This window comes from Gopherus flavomarginatus, chromosome 11 (assembly GCF_025201925.1).
Source record: "Gopherus flavomarginatus isolate rGopFla2 chromosome 11, rGopFla2.mat.asm, whole genome shotgun sequence".
Taxonomy (NCBI): Eukaryota; Metazoa; Chordata; order Testudines; family Testudinidae; genus Gopherus; species Gopherus flavomarginatus.
In genome coordinates this window covers 38,629,632-38,648,892 of record NC_066627.1, presented here as the reverse complement: position 1 = coordinate 38,648,892, position 19,261 = coordinate 38,629,632, and the positions used below count along the sequence as shown (strand labels likewise).

The window sequence follows — 19,261 nt, the reverse complement described above, 5'->3', positions numbered from 1 at the left end:
TCAGACCACTTCTCCAATTTGTCAGAGCTGTTCTGAATTCTAATCTAGTCCCCCAAAGTGCTCGCAACCTCTCTCACCCTGGTGTAGTGTGACCAGATGAGACATGAAATATCGGGACATGGGGGCGGGGTGGTTGCTGGCAGAGCCAAAAAAAAGCCTCTGGAAAAATTTGGTGGGGGTTGAGTACCCACTGGCAGCTCTCCGCCCTGCTCCCCACTGTGCCAGTTCACCTCTGCCTCCCCTGAGCGGGCTGCCGTGTCCTCCTGTTCCCTCCCTCCCTCCCTCCCAGTACTTGCGCTGCCATACAACTGATTCATGCAAGCCTAGGAGGGAGGAGGAAGAATGCAGCATGCTTGGGGAATAGGCGGGGCCAGGGTGGGGATTTGGGGAGGGATCCAATAAGGAAGGGAGGGGGTAGAGTCGGGGCGGGTCCAGGGCGGAGTTGGAGGCACAAGCCCCCTCTGCTTGTGCGCCGGAGTTCAAAATATCGGGACAATTTGCGTCCCGACCGAACATCGGTTGGGACGTGGGACAAACAAGTAAATATCGGGACAGTCCTGATAAAATCGGGACATCTGGTCACACTACCCTGGTGTCATTCTCAAATTTATTAAGCGTACTGCTTTTATCGTGTCATTAATGAAAATATTTGAGTAGTGCTATGCCCAAGACAGACCCCATGGGACCCAACTTGATACATTTCCTCTGTCTGACAGTGAACCATTGACAACTACTCTTTGAGTATGGCCTTTCACCCACCTTCTAGTAACTTCATCTAGACCATATTTTTCTTGGTCATGAGAATGTCACATTACACTGCCAATGGCCTTGCTAAACTCAAGATATATCACATCTACAACTTCCTTAATCTACTAGGCCAGTTACCCTATCAAAGAAGGAAACTAGATTGGCTTCGCATGATTTATTCTTGACAAATCCATACTGGCCATTTCTTATAACTCTGTTATTCCTTAGGTGCTTACAAATTGATTGTTTAATCATTTGTTCCAGTAACTTTTCCAGTATTGAAGATAGGCTTGACTGAGCTACAATTACCAAGTTCTCTGTTACCCATTTTAAAGATAGGTACTATGTTTGCCCTTTAGTCTTCTTGGACATCACCTGTGCTCCATGAGTTCTGAAAGATAATCGCTTATGGTTCCAGTATTCCTTGAGGTAGTTCCTGACGTACTGTCTGGCCCTGTCAGCTTGAGTGCATCTAATTTAGGAAAACAGGTTGAAGAATACTATTTTAGCTTGTGTTCCTTCCCCCTTGTTGTTAATGTTAATTCTGTTAAGTGTCTGGTCACAATTTACCCTTTTAGTGAAGACTGAAAATAGGAACCTCAGCCATCTCAATGTCATCTGTTATTTGCTTTCCTTTCCTGCTAAGTATAAGACCTACACTTTCCTTCGTTGTTCTCTTGTTACTTATGTGTGTGTGGCATTTCTTATTGCTTTTTGTGTCCCTTGCTAGGTATAACTTACGTTGTTGTGCCTTAATCTTTCTGATTTTTTTGTCCCTACATCCTTGTACTGTTCTTTTGTACACACCCTAAACGATGTGCCCATGTTTCCACTTTTTGTAGGATTCCTTCCCCCACTCCCCATGTTAAAAAGGTCCTAATGGAGTCTTGATGGCCTCTTTCCTCCATGTAGGAATAGTTTGCTTTTGTGTGTCTGTCACTTTGAGAGCTGGCAGTTTCTCCTGAACTTCTTTTCCCCTTAGATTTTCTTCTCATGGGACCTTAACTACCAGTTCTCTGGGCTTGTTAGTTTTGTTTTTAAGTTCATTGTCCTTATTTTGGTGCTCTCACTCCTTCCTTTCCTTAGAATCAATAATTTCATGATCACTTTCACTCAAATTGCCTTCACCTTCAGCTTTACAGCCAATTCTTCCTTGTTAGTCAGGATTAAGTCTACTTAACTACTACTTCCACCTTTTGAAACAAAAAATTGTCCAAGAATGTCCTGGGCGCAGGGCTGCCTGGGGGGAAAGGGGGGGCAAATAGGGCAATTTGCCCCAGGCCCTGGCGCCACAGGGGCCCCCATGAGAATATAGTATTGCAACTTTTTTTTTTAATGGAAGGGGCCCCCGAAATTGCTTTGCGCCAGGCCCCCTGAATCCTCTTGGCAGCCCTGCCTGGGCATTTTGTATTTTGACATTTTACTTTTCCGAAAGATGTCTGGGTAATTTGTCCTCCCCTATTATCAGGTCTAGTGTTTTTTGGATATTTCTGTTGATTGTGTTAGAAATGTTACCTATACTACCACCACCTCCTCCTCCTCCTCCTCCTCCTCCTGATTGGGTAGTCTATACTAGACTCTGACCATGACATAACCCCTCTTTTTGTGTTTCATTTTTGTTTTCTCCTTTTATTTTCTTCAGACTGGTTCTTTCTGGACCTATGAACAAGTGTGTATTTCTCATGTCTAATGTAACACCTTCCTTTTTTCCCCTGCCCATCCTTCCTGAAGAACGTATACACCTCTGTCAATATTCCAGCCATGAGATTTCTCACCCAGTCTCTGTAATGCCAATTAAGTAATAATTTAGCTTATGGACCAATATTTCCAGTTTTTCTTCCCCATATGGCCTTGCATAATCTGGAGAAATATTGTAAAAAAGTTTTCTTCATTTTCTGCCTTTTATTGTGGAGGCAGGCAGAACAGTCTAGTGTTTAGTATCTGCAGATATTAGAACTTTAAAAACTGAAGAATTAACTCTAAACAATTTGGTCGCTGCTCTTGTATGTAGCATATTCCCTTGAATGATGTGAAGTTAGAAAATTTCAGTGTTTGGGACCTACAGCCTTAAGTTACCAGAAAGAGGAAAGGTAGGCAAGCTATTGGCATGTGAATTGACTAAGGCCACGTCCAGACTAGAAATTAAAATCGATTTTAGATACGCAACTTCAGCTACGTGAATAACGTAGCTGAAGTCGAATTTCTAAAATCGAGATACTCACCAGTCTGGACGGGGCGCCATCGATGTCCGCGGCTCTCCGCGTCGATTCCGGAACTCCGTTCGGATTGATGGAGTTCCGGAATCGATGTAAGCGCGCTCGGGGATCGATACACCGCGTCCAGACTAGACGCGATATATCGATCCCCGAGCAATCGATTTTAACCCGCCGATGCCGCGGGTTAGTCTGGACGAGGGCTTTGAGACAGGTAAGCCTGAATACTTTACTTGGAAGAAAAATGCTAACACAGTTTCCTTGGCCAGAGCAGTCAGGATCAAACTGTTTGTTGCTGCTGAGATTCAAAGTTCTAATCCTGTGTAGGACAGGAATAATGGAACATTAAAATTTGAACAATTACTCTAGAGTTAACATGTATAGGGGATTAGTTTTACAAAAAAGGTAGCAAAGGTAGTATTTTAACTGGTTAGAATTTAACTGTTGTCTTGCACCTTCATTTTGCGCGTGACCTACTTTGTGTCCGCATTTAAAGAGGATACTTGCATAACCTCAAGACACAATGTACAGAATGTCCTGGCACACACTACTGCATTTTTTCCAATTTTACAAATGTACAACCCTTAGTTTGGCTGCTGTGGTACTGATTGAATTAAGAAATGCTAAATGTACTTTTTGTTGTTGATCCTTCTTGGTTGCTGTTATCTTCCTGCATAAAATAGTTATCATGAGATGCTGAGTCATAGTTCCAATGCAATATATCAGTTTGTATGGGTGTGTTTAAAACTGCTATCACAAAATTTTCTACTAAATGTCACTTTAAAAAATTTTGAGCCATTTTAAGCCACTTCAGTATTTGACAAACAGTGATTAACCAAGTAAAAGGATAGATTTACTTTAAAAAGAAACAAACAAACAAAATCCTTTCTCATCCATTTTGACCAGAATAATGACAGTTGGTGTCCTCAACAATCTTCTCAGTGCAACCTGCTTTAAAAAAAAAAAAATTGTTGTATTCATGACTACTATAAAAGTCAAAGTCAACTTTCTCCTCTTCCTTGTTAGACATCATGCTGCACTTGCTACCCTCTAGTGGTAACTAGTGGTGCTTACACTTACAAAAAGAGAAAAGTTTTTCTAATTGCGAACTTGAAAAAAAATGTTAAATTCTGTGAAACACTAGTCATGTCACTTCCTTACCAGTATGTTTGCCAGTTCTCAGCTTAAGTATTGATAGTTCCCAGGGACAAAAATGAAGACCATTTTACCAGGACCTGTTGATACTAAAATGGTCTCCCACAGGCACGATATTCCATTGATTTAGTGCAAATTAATTTCTGCAGCAGTGTACTACAAGTCTCTGTCTTATCTTTTCTAGTTTAAATTCCTATCTTAAAGAAAACATTTGGTCTGTTTGTGACCCATAAAGGATTTATAAGATATGGCATACACAATGGGAGGCATAAGTGATTAAAGTTAATGAAGTGTATTTGTTCAACTCTTAAGGCCTAGCTTTGCATTTTGTTTCAATCCCAATGGATCTTTCATCAGTCACAAACCACAATACTATGTGATGCACAACTGGAAGTCTCTTAAAACTTTCTTGACAGTTAGCAGGTGTGTAGCAATGTAGATCAGAGGGGTTTTTGTAGATTTATATTTGGCGTTAGCGTTTTCTAATTAAATGGGGGCAGGTGATTTCTAGTAAATGCTTGTGCTTTTGAGGTTGAAACACATGGAGCCCAAATTTGCATTTACTCCTCATAATATAGGTTTGCGTGTTTTGTTTTGTTTTCTTACAAAGATAAAAATGAAGATGGCTTGGAAAGAGCAAGAGTTAAAAACCTTGGGGCATCCAGAGAATGCAGCTATTGTGGAAAATATTTCCGCTCAAATTATTACCTCAATATTCATCTCAGAACTCATACAGGTAAAGGATTTTAAATTCTTTAGGAGAAGGTCTGCTTAATCCAGATCAGAGGGAACTTTAGATTCCTGTTAAGGACAAAATAAAACTATCTACAAAATTGCTGAAATTAAGATCTAAATTCTAAAATATCCAATGTTGCAATTGAACTGTAAATGAAACATAGCCTTAAACAGCTATGTGTATTTATTTTAATTTCCTAAACTCAAATCTACTGTAAATTAGACAAATATCACACTAGACTCTTATGTCTCTGCTACACTTTGATTTGTGACACACATCCTGCTTTTCACCCTTGTTTAACCCTGTCTAATTATCAAACTGCTTTTAAAAATTCAGAATATAACTTCCAAGTATGTGTGTGCCACTGCTGCAGTGTCAAGAGACTGGTGTCCCTGTCTTCAGTAAAGCTTCTTTTCCATACCCCACCTGTACTTCCCCTCCAAAGATACTGTCTGAGTCCATGTATTTTAATGAATGTAATTGTTCCTATGTTTTTCTCCTCAAAGTACTGTTTAATATTAGCCGAATGTGTACTCCCAATTGCTGACCAACCCATGTTGTTGTTTTTTGGCCACGCGAACACGTGGCTGCAATTGATCAACCGGGGTCCCTTTAATTATCCTTCCTTTTTTTATCTGTGCTCAACAGATTGCTAACTGCCCTCCTTACACCTTCTAAACATGTAGGAAAAACTCTCATCCTAGCCAGAAGATGTCACTGTAGCTAACACCAAAAACAAAAAACAACCACAAAAACCCACTAGGTATAGTTCTTAGGGGTCATGGATCAATTTGGGATCTGCATAAGAAGTGTGTGTTTTGAGCAGGGGGAGGAGAAAAGATCACCTATATCTTTAGTCTTGTGAATTCTAAAACCCACTGAATCATTTAATTATGTTGAAGATTTTAAATCAATATGCATCAAATTTATTCTCCGATGAAACTGTTTCAGGTGAAAAACCATACAAATGTGAATTTTGTGAGTATGCAGCAGCCCAGAAAACATCATTGAGGTATCACTTAGAGAGGCATCACAAGGAGAAGCAGGCCGATGTTGCAACAGATGTGAAAAGTGACAGCAAAGTTTTGTTACAGAGTCAGGAGATGGACTTCCTGTCAGCCACTGACGGTGCTCAAGAAATCAAAAACTTGAAAAGGTTTATTGATGGTGCCAAAGATGCAAAGGGCTGCCCACCTGTAAAGCAACAAAAAGAGATATTTTCTTCCTTTCAGAGCATATTGAGTGGTCCAGTTATCTTAACCATGAAAAATGATACTCAGGACTCAAAGAAGAGTGCAGTTGGTAATAGCTCTAATCAAATGAATGAGAACTCAGGTGCTCCTTACCTGGAAAAGCTAAAAGCAGAGGAAGAATTAATGGAATTGCAGGCAAATGATCCCATTGATAAAAAAGAGAGAGATGCTTTAGTGACATTGGAAGGAGATGATATCCAGTTGATTGGTGCCTTAAAGGACAAAAATAACATGGAAGAAATGAGAGAGAGCGCCGAAAAATGTGCAAACAAGCATATAGTGGGCTCTCAAGAAAAGCCGTTAAATTTATCTACTGGGACAGTGCAAGAATGTTCAGTGATCTCAACTGCTAGAGGCTTGTTAGCAACCAGCACCTGCCCATTTTGTACTTATAGAACATTTTATCCAGAAGTCCTAATGATACACCAGAGATTGATGCATAAATACAACCCTGACACTGTTAACAAAAATGGTTACAGAAACAAGGCTTTGGCTAAAGCCAGGCGTACTGGATGCCCACCAGCTCTTCTTGGTAAAGATGTGCTTCCCCTGTCTCTTAACCCTAATAAAAGTAAGGCTTCCCTATCTATGCAACCAAAACCGTTGCATACAGAGAAGGCTAAACAGTGTCCCCCTCTACAGAGCAAAGTCCCTGTCTTTTCAATGGTAGATTCCAGCAGTTCAACACCAAGTAACTTGAAGTCTTACAAACCACAAAGCATTGGAGCTCAGGCGAATAGCTGTCAGCAACCACAGCAAGATTTGCACTCAAATCCTAGCATTTCTTCAGTAATGGATAGAGTAAAAAAAGGTGAACCTAAAGCAAAAACTCTAAATATATCAGTTTCTCAACCTGTTGTAGTTAGTAGCAGTATCAATAGCTCCTATGATTCTCCCCTTAATGAATCTGCCTGGTTCAGTAATCGAGGAAGAGAATATCTCTGCAATAGATCTGCGGGTCACATAAACTTAGAATTTGGTGAACCATCTTCTAAAAGAGTGAAACCTAATCTGTTAGCTCTTGAACACATTGACTCTGCAAGAGTTAATTACAGAAGATATGACATGAGCAGATCTCGTGTTGCAAACAGATATGCAAATCTGTTACCTCAGGAATGTTCATATGCCAAACCTGCATCCTCTGTTTTGCCAACAAAACAAGGGCTTCTGAATTCAGATGAAGTTGATTCCCGAAATGTACTGACTATTCTGAAAACCTATGAGCCGTATAGCCCTGGACCACTTTATGGTTCTTTTGGACCTAGCAATGGCCAAGCCACCAGCTCTCCAATAGAAGGTACTGTATTTTCTCTGTATATACTCAACTATAACTGTGCTAAAACTTAATTTTTTTCTCTAATTTTAAGATAAACGATTCAAATCGGATAGTTTTATGCATTTAAATATCTCCACAACAGTAGATACTAGTGATGCAAATGATGGTTTGTCAGCATTTTATTATCTTATCAATGGCTTCTGATAAATTTGAGGTCATAGCAAGTATTCAGATTTTTAAATTGTTGCATCATATACACAGTAACAAACATCTGTTGCAGGAAGCAGAAGTTTTCTAAAACGTTAATTGTTACTATGACTGCTACTCTGATTCTTTGATGTCAAATATGTACTACTGTTAGTACTCCCAACCTTCATTGCAGTGGGTCAGTTAATGTTTCTAGAGTACATTAAAGAATGATAATGTTAAACATTTAGCATCTCTTGCAAAGAAACCTTGGACCCCATGGAATGTTAATAGAATTTCTTCCAAAGAGAGCATTTTAAAAAAAGCCCAACCTTCAAAATATATTAAATCCTGTAAAACTTACTGCAGGTCTGCCTTAAACCTATATATTATGCATCTGATCTAAAAACGTCAGTGGGTTACATTAATGTGTAATTTTAATAGAAGCCGAACGCTTCATTAGGATGTATTGTCTATGTTTAATATTCAAATTGAAAAGTCCCATCACTAATCAATAGTATTAACATTTTACTGTAGGAACTTCATTTCACTCTTAGCCAAGATTTTCAAAACCAGGCGCCTAAAGCTAAATGCATGAATCCATTTTTAAGCTCCTTCCTAATTTTAGAAAATGTTGAACATCTGAGAGCTCCCACTGAGGTCAACATGGATTTAAGAGACTACATTTAGTTATGAGGAAAAAAACTTGAACTTAGGTGAAGATGGGGTCTTGCTATTCCTATTTTCATTTTTTCTCTTGCACTGCAGTCTAACACAGCCACTAAAGTTGAAATGCTGTACTATGTAGAACTCGGTGGCTTTCTACTTATAGACTGACATACGATTTGTAAGATATCTTTGCAGCTTAAATATATCAATTGCATTTTACTAAAACGGTCTCAAAATGTTAGACAGCTAAAGAATTTCTTAACTTTAATTATGCCTCATAACCCATTGAGCTCCACTGAGGCATGCATGCTAAATTCTTCTCAAACTTTGCCAGCAACTTGTTCTCTGTGAAAATAAGGCAATACATTATTGTGGTGGGTAATCAATAGTGCAACACCACTTTGGGTCATAGAAGATTTGTTGATGGCAAGATATTAAGCCTGCATTTGGAAGTTGAAAGGTATTGTTGGTGTTTTGGGTGGAGATGTGTAAACGTAGTCTTCACTAGTGGGAATATTGGAGGAAGAATGACATTTTTATTTATCATATGATGGATGAGAGGTGGAATGCAATATCTCATTCATTTCTGAGTGCTTGAAATTATATTTGGTTCCTGGTTACATGAACAGTGTCCTCAGCTTTGTGTAGGCCACAGCAGCGCAGCTAAGGTGTTCAATATGTCTACAGAACATTGATGGAAGGGATTTTTCCATCAACGTAGCTAATGCACATGTCTGAGAGGCAGTAGCTAGGTTGAAAAAGGATTCTTCCATTAAGTTGACGTAACTATGTTACTCAAGGCATGAAATTTTTCACAGCCCTGAGCAACTTAGCTAGGTTGATCTAATTTTTAAGCATAGCCCAGTCCTTGAATGTATTAACATTGGGTGCTAGGGTATGTGACTTGCTTTGGAGACACATGAAATAGATAATGAGTTTGGTATGGGTTGTCGCTGGGTTGGGAGGGTGTATGTTTTCATTCTTGTATAAATAACAATAAAGGGAGGAAATTATCTGATGGATGGGCTTTTTGAAAAAAAAATATATATCAAAATATTTTAAGTAACTTGTCTCTTAGCAAAAGTTACTGATAAAATCTTACCTTTAGCTGAGCACTGAAGTTTTTTAATGTGGGAGTTTGCTTTTAGAAAGCATTTAAGTCTTAATTTGATGTGGACATTATCTGTCTGTAAACATTAATTTGCTACTATTATGTATTTTCAGTAAAACACAAGACAGCATTGGCTGCAGTGATAGAACCTGTAACTTCTTTGACCAACTGACAGCTAGACACAGAAATAGCCATCCACTAGTCAAATTTATAAACTTTTTGAAATGGTCTCGGCCTTTCATCTTTTGATTAAAATGTTTATTGTGAGTAATGTGCAGTTTACATGCTCAGAAGAAACTGATGGTCTGTCCTTCAGCCCAAAGAAGGGCCTTCTGGAGATCTTGAAGCCATTATTGGCCATGCAGAAGAAGGTCCTGCACCCAATAATCCAGGATTTCAAGAAATAGTCTAAGCATTAATGAGTAGAACCCTATTGGTTTTTTTTTTTTTTTGGTGTAAACCAAGAGGGGGAATGCACACTGAGCCCCTTGCTTGCATTTAGTTAGCATGCACGCACGCATATATCTATATCTCTCAGGTCTGCCAGTCCTCTCAGTAGAATTTTTAAAATATTGACAACCTGAATGGCTCTTTTTCTGTCAGAGAGATTAATAAGAATGGTGATGTGGAGTGGAGGATGGAAAGGGAGGCCACATGACAGAATGGGTACAATGGTATGCCAGTAGAAGTTATGGAAGGGAGAGAGACACAGCCAGAGACAAAGGGAAATGAGGGAATTGCAGGGAGTCCCTGAAAATAAAGGGATGAGAGCTTGCAGGGGTGGGAATGCAACAAACTCTTTTGTTGCTTCTGTAGGTTGAACTCATTCACACAAAAGCATCAGACACTCTCTATATAATGCCTACATTGGCGTTCACCTGGATTTTCTCTTTCCTTTATGCTTCTTAAAAACATCTGCAGACCTAGACCTCTTCCTATGCTAAACATTTATGGCATCTGAAGAAAATTCTGCTTCTAAAATCTGAGCTTGTGGGCAACATAATTGCCACATGCTGCAGTGTGTATTATAATGTCTGTAGGAACAGTCCTACAGGTGCAGATGTCTGCACCTGTAGGCAGTGAGGTCTGTAGCTTGCAGGTGAGAATTTAAACTTCATCAAATAAGTTCTGCAGTTTCCACTTCTTAGTATCTAAACCACCGTTTTTCCCCATACATGGCCTCAATTAGATACGACATTGAAGAAGGCCTTAGAAGTAGGTAGAAACCAAAGCTAGACTTTCTAGGCCAATACATTTTTTAGATGACCTTCAAAAATAATAATTAAAACTCTTGCAAACTGTCATCTCATTGACTTGTCCCATTATCTTCCAACTCTCAGATAATCCTCTTGATGTTGCCCTATACATGAGTAAATTTAGGTCGATTTGTGTTTTGTGTGAGGGAAGGCAGGGGGAGTTGGGAAGAGGAGACAGGCAAATTGTGCTTAGTATTAGATACTTAATGGGGACAGGCTGGAGATTGAAAAGAAGTCTAATGTTTTTCTTTTGTGGTATAAGTTACAGAGAAACTTTCTTACCCATTATAAGTATGTAGGTATAACTAAAAGTAGGAACAACTAGCAACTCTTAAGGAATATGTTTTATAAGACAGCATATGCAAATAGTTGCAGGTGTACAGCTACAAGTTTTGGTACCCTTATTTCTCCCTGATGATCATCTAAAACATGATGATAAACCCCTTTTTATGGCCTGTTGTCTTGTGTAAACATTATTTAGGTCCTATGAACATGTTATATCATGTTAAATGCTGGATCAAATTGTCATGAGAATATGTTCAACTTGGCAAACTTGATTAAACCATGTTTATTGCTTGTAAACTGTGCCAGTTGCATTGCCCTGAAGAGAGAGAGATATTCTGAAACCATTCAGTTTGTGTTACTCTCAAATTAGTCATCCTTTGCAGTGGCAACACTCTATCAAGGGTAACCTGTTGGCTGGCTGATCTGGCCGAGATTGAAAATTGAAGACAATTGCTTAGGCATATTCCAGCAATTTTGTAGATTATGTTGAAATATTAATTTCTTTGCCATTTTAATGTAACTAAAGCCTTACTGTTTTTTTCACAGTGCATTTAAGGCTTTCATGGAATATAGACAGTAGTTGAGCTTTTGTATCCTAATGGAGTATTGGTTCTTGAAACAGACGTGACCTTTTTCTAAATTTTATGCAATGTTTTTGACATAAGCTAATAAGATTTAATATGACCAAGCATTGATGTAAACCTGTATTTAGAAATCTTAAGTGATCCTTTTAGTAATTAAATCAATAAGCACAATAATATCTTGGTAACAGCATTACAAGGTCTGTCCATTGTAAATACACACACAGATTTAAAACAAACAAACAAAAGTATAAACTTTCTGTACACTTACCACATTGAAAAGAAACTTAAACTTGAAATGCAACCTGTTACCATGGCATATTAAATTATCAAAAACTTCTATTTGAAAGTGATGCATATGAAGCATATAGAGGAGGTAGACATCCTGTACCTAGCACCACTGCATTTAGACAGATACTTGTTCAGTTTGAAAATAAATTAAATTGAACGTGCCTGTAAAATAGGTTACAATGCAAGCCCAATAAAAGTTATTGTGATAGACATAAAGCAATGTGGATTCTAGTTCATTGGAAGTATTCACTTTGACTAGTACACTGTTCTTTTAGTAAATAATAAAACTGTTTTGAAAAAAAGTGTACGGACTGCATTACATTGTGCTTACACGTTGCCGATCTGTGTAAGAGGAAAACTTTTAAGTTGAATGAAAGGCTGATGGAACCTTTATCTGTATATGGGAGTGATGTTTCATATAAGGCCCTAATATTTGAAGTTTTTATTTTTTTTCTTAGATACCTAAAATTCCGTTCCACTTTTTTAGGATTGTTCTTCTGCAATATGTCTTTATTGTACCTCTAAAATTGTTGTGCTGTGCATTTGTTTGATTGCAGTCTTCCACTCCATAGCTGTCTGAACTTCAGTGGCAACGTGTATGTACATAAGTAGTTTGTGTAAAGCACTTTTGAATCATTGGGTGAAAGGCACTGTAAAATCACTTCACTCGCAAATGAAAAGGGTATTAATTAAATTGTATGATGAGCCTTGTTTTCCAAATAATCTTGTTAATGCCTCTTAAAATTTACTTTATCAGGAAAAAGGCCGGTGTCATACCAACACTTAGCTAACAGCATGCTACAAAAGCGAAGTTATGAGAGTTTTATTGGCAATGCACGTTTTCGACCAAATGACAAGAAAACTTGATTATTTACTTCAAGAAATGGTAAACAATCCTGTTAATTAAATGGTTTTACTTTTCATATTTGTTAAATCTGGCATCAAATATATTGGTGCATGGAATTATTAGAAGTTATGAAAAAAAGTGTAAATTAGGTCAGTGAGAAGAATAAAAGTTCCCTTTACTATGAAAAATGAACTAAATATCACTTTCAGTGTTTTAGGATTGTATTTTGAAAAGTCCAAATGACTTGGTTTAGAACCTTTACCTTTTGATAGTAAATGTGGAGGGGCTTGTTTTCCAAAACAAATGGAATCATTAACAATATTTAAATTTAAATCTATTAAACTAGATTAAAGGGTTACAATATCAGTCTATTAAGTGTTCAAGGGAAGGATCTACTCAAAGTTAAAATGTAAGTTTTAAAAAAACTACAAGGAGAATTGACAATTACAAATGAGGAAGCAGCTGGCATTAATTAGCATTCATGCACTTATGAAAACTTGCTCTCTAAACTTGGTATCTAAGCTATCATGTCAAACAAACGGGACGTTTGCCAGTATGGGATTGTTCATTGCACTGCATTTTTTAATATTCACAAGATGGTGTGAAATAACTAAATTGCCACAGCTTGAGTCAAACTTTAACTATTTTTCTGGGTAGAGATTGCATGGCATCCTGTGCATCATTCTTCAGGAAACACTTCCTGATCTTCAGCTCCTTGACACTGACACTTCATGTATTATGTGCTTGGAGTTATACAAGCTTATTAGTCATTTTGTTTCTCCAAGAGAGGCAGAGGGGAGTCTTATAGTCAATGCAGTCAGCTGTAACTCTGGAGTTGAGGCTTCTGTGTAACCTTGGTCAAGTCACATAATCTAGCTTTGTTTCAAATCACTATAATCCAGGATAGTTCTTCCCCCTCGCTGTTTAGGATAAGGTAACTGTGTTTTTGATGTGTTCGGATGCTCAGCTGATGAACACCCTAGAAAAGACTATATATAAACAGTTCTGTATCCGGTTTTTACTCCTGATTTATGTATTCATTCTCTCTAGTCTCTCTAACCACTCTTGTTCCTCTTTCTGAAATTCCTTCCAGTTCAGGTAGATGCTGCTTGAATGCTGAAGTGTCCACACCTATGCAATAATTTACATATAGTTCTATGTGCTCCACAGATCTGAACTATCACCTTTTTGGTCCATAAAGCAAAGCTTTTATATCTACAGCATGTTAGATTGTTTTGCTATAGTACTGTTCCTTGGGCCTCGTCTAGGGTGACCAGACAGCAAATGTGAAAAATCGAAATGGGGGTGGGGGGTAATAGGAGCCTATATAAGAGAGACCCAAATATCAGGACTGTCCCTATAAAATCGGAACATCTAGTCACCCTAGTCTCATCTGACTTTTTGCTAAATGCCTCCCAGTCAAGTTTCCCCACCTCCCTCCAGCTTGGATATCTGTCTGTCTTTAACTATTTCCTCCTATTTCTGTTCATGGTTTGAATGTCTTGAAAAGTTGCTTTAATTGACAATTTAGTCTACCAAATAGATGCCACACTTCATATGAAAACATTAATGTCTAAATATGCCTATTAAAGAATGTGTGTGTATATATAATTTCAATTTTAATATTTAAAGATCTTTCTCTAGCTGTATTTGAATTTTATTACAGTTTATAGCACAACTATTTTTGGTTTGTTCTAGGTCTGAGGACGCAAATCCATATTTTATGGAGTTATTACTTGCAGTTCATCCCTTGAGAGAAATGAATGGTGAAAGCTACTGAACTAAGCTGTGATTGTACTGTATATAAAAACACTACAGTTTTATAATATTGGTTCTGTTAACATTTGTACCAAATAGCCATAAAAAATTGTAGTCTGAACAGTTGGGTTATAAAGGTGTGGAGAATGTGTATCTCAATGTTGGTCTTGAATAATAATTTTCTTTAGAATTAATTGACCAAATATTTGGTAGGAATTATATTTTTACATACTTGAGCACTGCTGAAAAGAGATCCTGTTTGAAATAGTATATAATTCTTGCACCTCAGGTAAACTCTCTGTAAATATCTAAGCATGTTGATTTAAATACTGTTCCTTTTTCATACAGGTGGCAGTTTCTCGTATTGCATTTTTCTGCTATAACTGTTAGATCATTTTAAAAAATTATTTAAAAACTATGACATTAAATTGTTCAGTTTAGAAGTATTGTGATCATAGCTAAGGTGCTAACTCTTGGCTGTTCAGTCTTGCACATACTAGGACCATAATTTGTTGAAGCAAACTTTGCTTCTGTTGAATTGATGTTTCCAGCATCTTACCTTTAAAAAGCAAGAGAGAGAAGCAGTTCTTGTCACTGTGCTGTGCAGGATCTTTCATAGTGTTCCTGGGACAGTCAGAATTCTCTCCTTATGTTAAGTTCATAGTCTCATAGATGAACTCTCCACCAACAGTTAAACTCTAATAGCAGAGTGTACAGAGGACTCATGGGACAAACAGGAAATATTTGAATACTTCAAGTGTTTAGGTTTTTACCAAATGTAATACACACTTTCACTTAGGAACAACATAGTATCTTTATTTCTGCGTCATTTTGTCCAGACTCAAAAATAACATATGTAACAGGCTTACAGTAAAAACATAGGGAACTACAAAGTTTTCTTAAGGGGATGTGGCTTATCATGGTTTGTCCTACTTGACTGTGCTCAGAAGCTTCTTGATATCCCTCTAGCATCCTAATTACAAACTGGAGTGTTGGAAGTATACTAAGGAACAGTCTGCTATGGGAGAACTTTGTTCCTTGTATTTTTATGAAGACAGCAAGAGTTTTTTCTAATGCACATGCAATTAAATTTACAGGAGGATGGCCAGATATCAGCCAGTTGAGCTGTTGCATATTTTGACTTTTTGTTTCTACATAAAGCCTGTAATTGAGACTTGATTCTTCTGTACCTAGTTTTGACTTCCATATATCTTAGTTTTAAAAAAAAAATTTTTTTGCACTGTTCATTTTGCTCTTTGCCCCTCATATAGCAATTGTAAAATAGCCAAGCATAGAAATTCTTGTTTTCATTATGCAACTTGAGACATTCTAGTTGTGTGGCTAGTTCCTGTAATTTAAATGGAATCTAATTTTAATGTCTCTGTAAACTGGCAATGTAATGAAGTGCTGTGTATCAGGAAATTGTACACTATTTACTTTTTTCCTGTTCATAAGCTGAGCCATATGTACATAATCTAGATTGTTTTCCTAGTTTTGCACTTTTATAGCTTATTGTTTTGAAGATGAATTCACTTGGAAGATGGCTAATCTATTTTTGTCTGATCTTTCAATGAGTCTTATAGAATGCATGCTGTAACTGTCTTTATACATCTTAAGGGGATATGTAATTAAAAATTCCACAGGGCTGCATTAAAAACAAAATCTGAATTGCCAAATCTGTCTTTAAAAGAATCTTTTTCATGCTGGTACACTTTTTTTTTTCCTTCAAGCTTTTATTTTTTGGCCTCTTCCCAAATCTCTTGGGAATGGATTAGAAAACAATGTACCCAAAGATTTGCCCATTTCTTTGAGTTACAACCCTGTATTTCAAAGTACACTTTTGTCCATCAGTATTAACTATTGGGATACTACTGGTTTTTATGTTTCTTTGGAGAGAACAGTGCATATATAGAGGTACAAGTTGTTGTTGATTTTGTTTTGTAATATTTATTTCATTCCATTTTCTGATTTTTTTTTAAAAAAAATTGTTGAAACCTTAAGTTGTCAAGCAGTAGACACACATTACTCATTTTAATTTATAATGTATTTCACTTTAGTTGAGTATGTTATTACATGTGGATGTAAATATATCTTTGGTGTTTTGCAAATCTGCCTTTGTCTTTTTTTTTGTTTTAAAAACTTCAGAATATTTTAATGTTCACTTGAATGACACTGGAGAGTTAAATGATCAAAGGTCAGTTGAATACAAGATTCCAGACAACTAATTTGAACGTCTATTTAGCTGTCTTTTTCTAGGAAGATGGCAAAAGAAGCCCATGCTTCCCCTTCAGTTGCCTCCACTTGATTACCTCTCCTAGATTTATACTCTATGCAATGCATTCTTAACAGTGGATGGAAGAGATCAGAAACTCTTCATAGGTAATTCAGATAAGGGGTGATCTTTAAAGCTTCAGACTTGCTGTGGACTTAGTGGTCACTGAGGACAAATGCCTTCTGAAACAACTTGAGGCCTGTGTGGTGGTGGTATTTTTGTTGTTGAAGTGCTGAGCACTCTCAATTCCAGTTGAAGTAAAGGGATGCTGCTTGTGCTTAGCACCCCTGAAACTGGATTTGGGTGTATGGGGGTGGGGGAAGACAACGAGTTGGAAATCTGATGAGTTATAAAGGTATTTAAGTGTCTAACTCCCTCTGAAATAAATTATCAGAGGGGTAGCCATGTTAGACTGAATCTGTAAAAAGTGGCAGAGTGTCCTGTGGTACCTTATAGACTAATAGACGTATTGGCGCATAAGCTTTCGTGGGTGAATGCAAAGTGGGTCTGTTAGTTTATAAGGTGCCACAGGACTCCTTGATTTCAGAAAAGTGACAATGTGAATTAAGTGCCTAAACATGTTTGAGGATCTTGGCTTTTATCCTCAATGAAGGAGAAGTCCATGGAAAGCCTGGAGCTTAAAAATAAACATGGGAATCAGAGCAAAAATGACTTTCTTTAAAGTAGTATGTGTGGGGGCTAGGATGGTTTCTCACTCATAACTAAAATAAATTGTTTTAAAATAAGAAGCTCAGCTGTGTGGTTAAGGCTTGTCTACACAGGTGAGACTTATCTTTTTAAGGTGGCTGTGTCATCATTCACTCTAGCAAAGGAGGTATGTAGTAGATCCCCTTTGTGCTTCAGTAGAAGACTACAGGATCTACTTTAATAAGCCCTGCTGTACAATCATTAAGATGTAATTACTATCCTCTGATATCAACAGCAAATTAACCCATCCTGGTGTATGGAGGGTGGATAATATATATGAAATGACTAAAATGCTCAATAATTTAGAGTCTCTTGCTGCTTCTACAGTCTGAGATTTTTGCAAGTCTATGGTGTTGCTATTCTTCCTTCTCTCTCCTCTCCCACTCCACATTGCTAACTGGAGTGAGATATTCTCTCCAGGTTTTAGTTCCACATAGTTCATATGTACTATTTCACAGAAAGTTAGTGTATCCCTAAGACTCTAATTCAGGTCAGGTGTAATTCCAATGTCTGGGCACAAAGTGCCCAATATATTTCTAAGATCTCCATTTTAACAGATACTGAGCTGGGACTTGTCAAATACAGTGGAAGAATTCCATTGACCAGGAAGGGAAGCACATATGGAGATTCTGCAGTCTGATGGTGTGCAGCCTGTGGTCCAGGAGTCACTTGTGCTTCTTTGGGGATCTAAATTGTGGCCCTCAAAGGCATCTGATTTTTTTGGAAGAATGTGAATTTAATTATGACATAAGGGACCAGACACCAGCTATGGGTGAAGTGACTAAAACATGCACCAACCATTTCTCCTTCCTGACCCTAAACTTGCCTCTTTGCTGGGGATAGTGAGGAAGGAGGTACACAAAATAGCTCCCATGCTTTGGTTTTCAGCAAGCACAATTTCTGTGGCTGGTTTCTGTTCCCTTTGTAGCACCTGAATTGAACAAAGGCAGTGGAACAAGGCTGAGAATCTGCCCCTAAATGATGATTGTGGTCCTCTGACCTTTTGATGTACTCATTCCTCAAGTTGAAATGACTGGACTGCTGTGGTGCCACTTATTGGTTAGGTGCTTGTCACTGGCAGCTGTATGGGGTGATACCTCTTGCTTTTAGATCTTGATAAAATCTTTACACGACATACCAGAAAAATTCAGGGGACTAATTTCTAGTGAAGGGCTGGAGCTCTTTGTTCACATACAGGTACTCACAGTTGGGAGGGATGTTGATGCATTCTCATCTGCACCTGATTGGACAAATTAGACATTTGCTCTTATATGCAGGTTCACTGCTTTAATGATTGATTTGCTTTCTGGACTGAGAGGACCTGCTGCCATCAAATAAGTATCAGACCCTTAATAGAGCTGGCCAGACAAGAATTTCCTTTTGTGAAAAATTGATTTTTTTGTTTTTTACATTTTGGCAACACAGCAAGAGACCTTTCAAATTTTTTCTTGAAAAAACACCGGACACCAATCAATTGCTCTCTTCTCAGTCTTTCCTGTTGGCACTGCTCTACTTTGTATAAATAAATATTTATGGGACTTTGTCAGACTAGTGATTAGGGTACTTGCCCGTTCTTTTCCCCACCTCAAATTCCATGTTGCACCTGAAACCTTCCAAACACACATTGTCAAATTGCTTCCACAAAACATTTTAGTTTTGACAAAATACTATTTTTTCAAGGCAGCTGTACTCTATTCTTTTTGTATATATTCACTGCTGCTGCTTATCTATTTGTATCACTAGAGCGCATAGAGATCTTGACTGAGATGAGTAGTGCTTGTGCCATTTGTTTAATAAACAGGAAAACTGAAGTATCAACCCCATTTTTCAGACAGAACTGAGGTAGAGATTAAATGGTATGTCTTCACTACCGGCTGGATCGGTGGGCAGCGATTGATCCAGTGGGGATAGATTTAT

The 19,261-nt window shown here is 37.8% G+C and overlaps 1 protein-coding gene across 6 annotated transcripts in view; it reads left to right on the top strand.

Moving 5' to 3' along the window:
• ZNF217 (zinc finger protein 217) overlaps positions 1-16,472 on the top strand; it is a 37,436-nt gene extending 20,964 nt beyond the window's left edge. For all 6 annotated transcript variants that reach the window (XM_050918184.1, XM_050918183.1, XM_050918185.1 and 3 more), the window contains 4 exons: positions 4,726-4,851; positions 5,803-7,401; positions 12,517-12,645; positions 14,305-16,472. In XM_050918184.1, the coding sequence (XP_050774141.1) occupies positions 4,726-4,851; positions 5,803-7,401; positions 12,517-12,626 (1,835 nt within the window). In that variant the 3' untranslated portion in view covers positions 12,627-12,645; positions 14,305-16,472. The remainder of the gene's footprint in view (positions 1-4,725; positions 4,852-5,802; positions 7,402-12,516; positions 12,646-14,304) is intronic.
• The last annotated feature ends 2,789 nt before the right edge of the window (positions 16,473-19,261 follow it).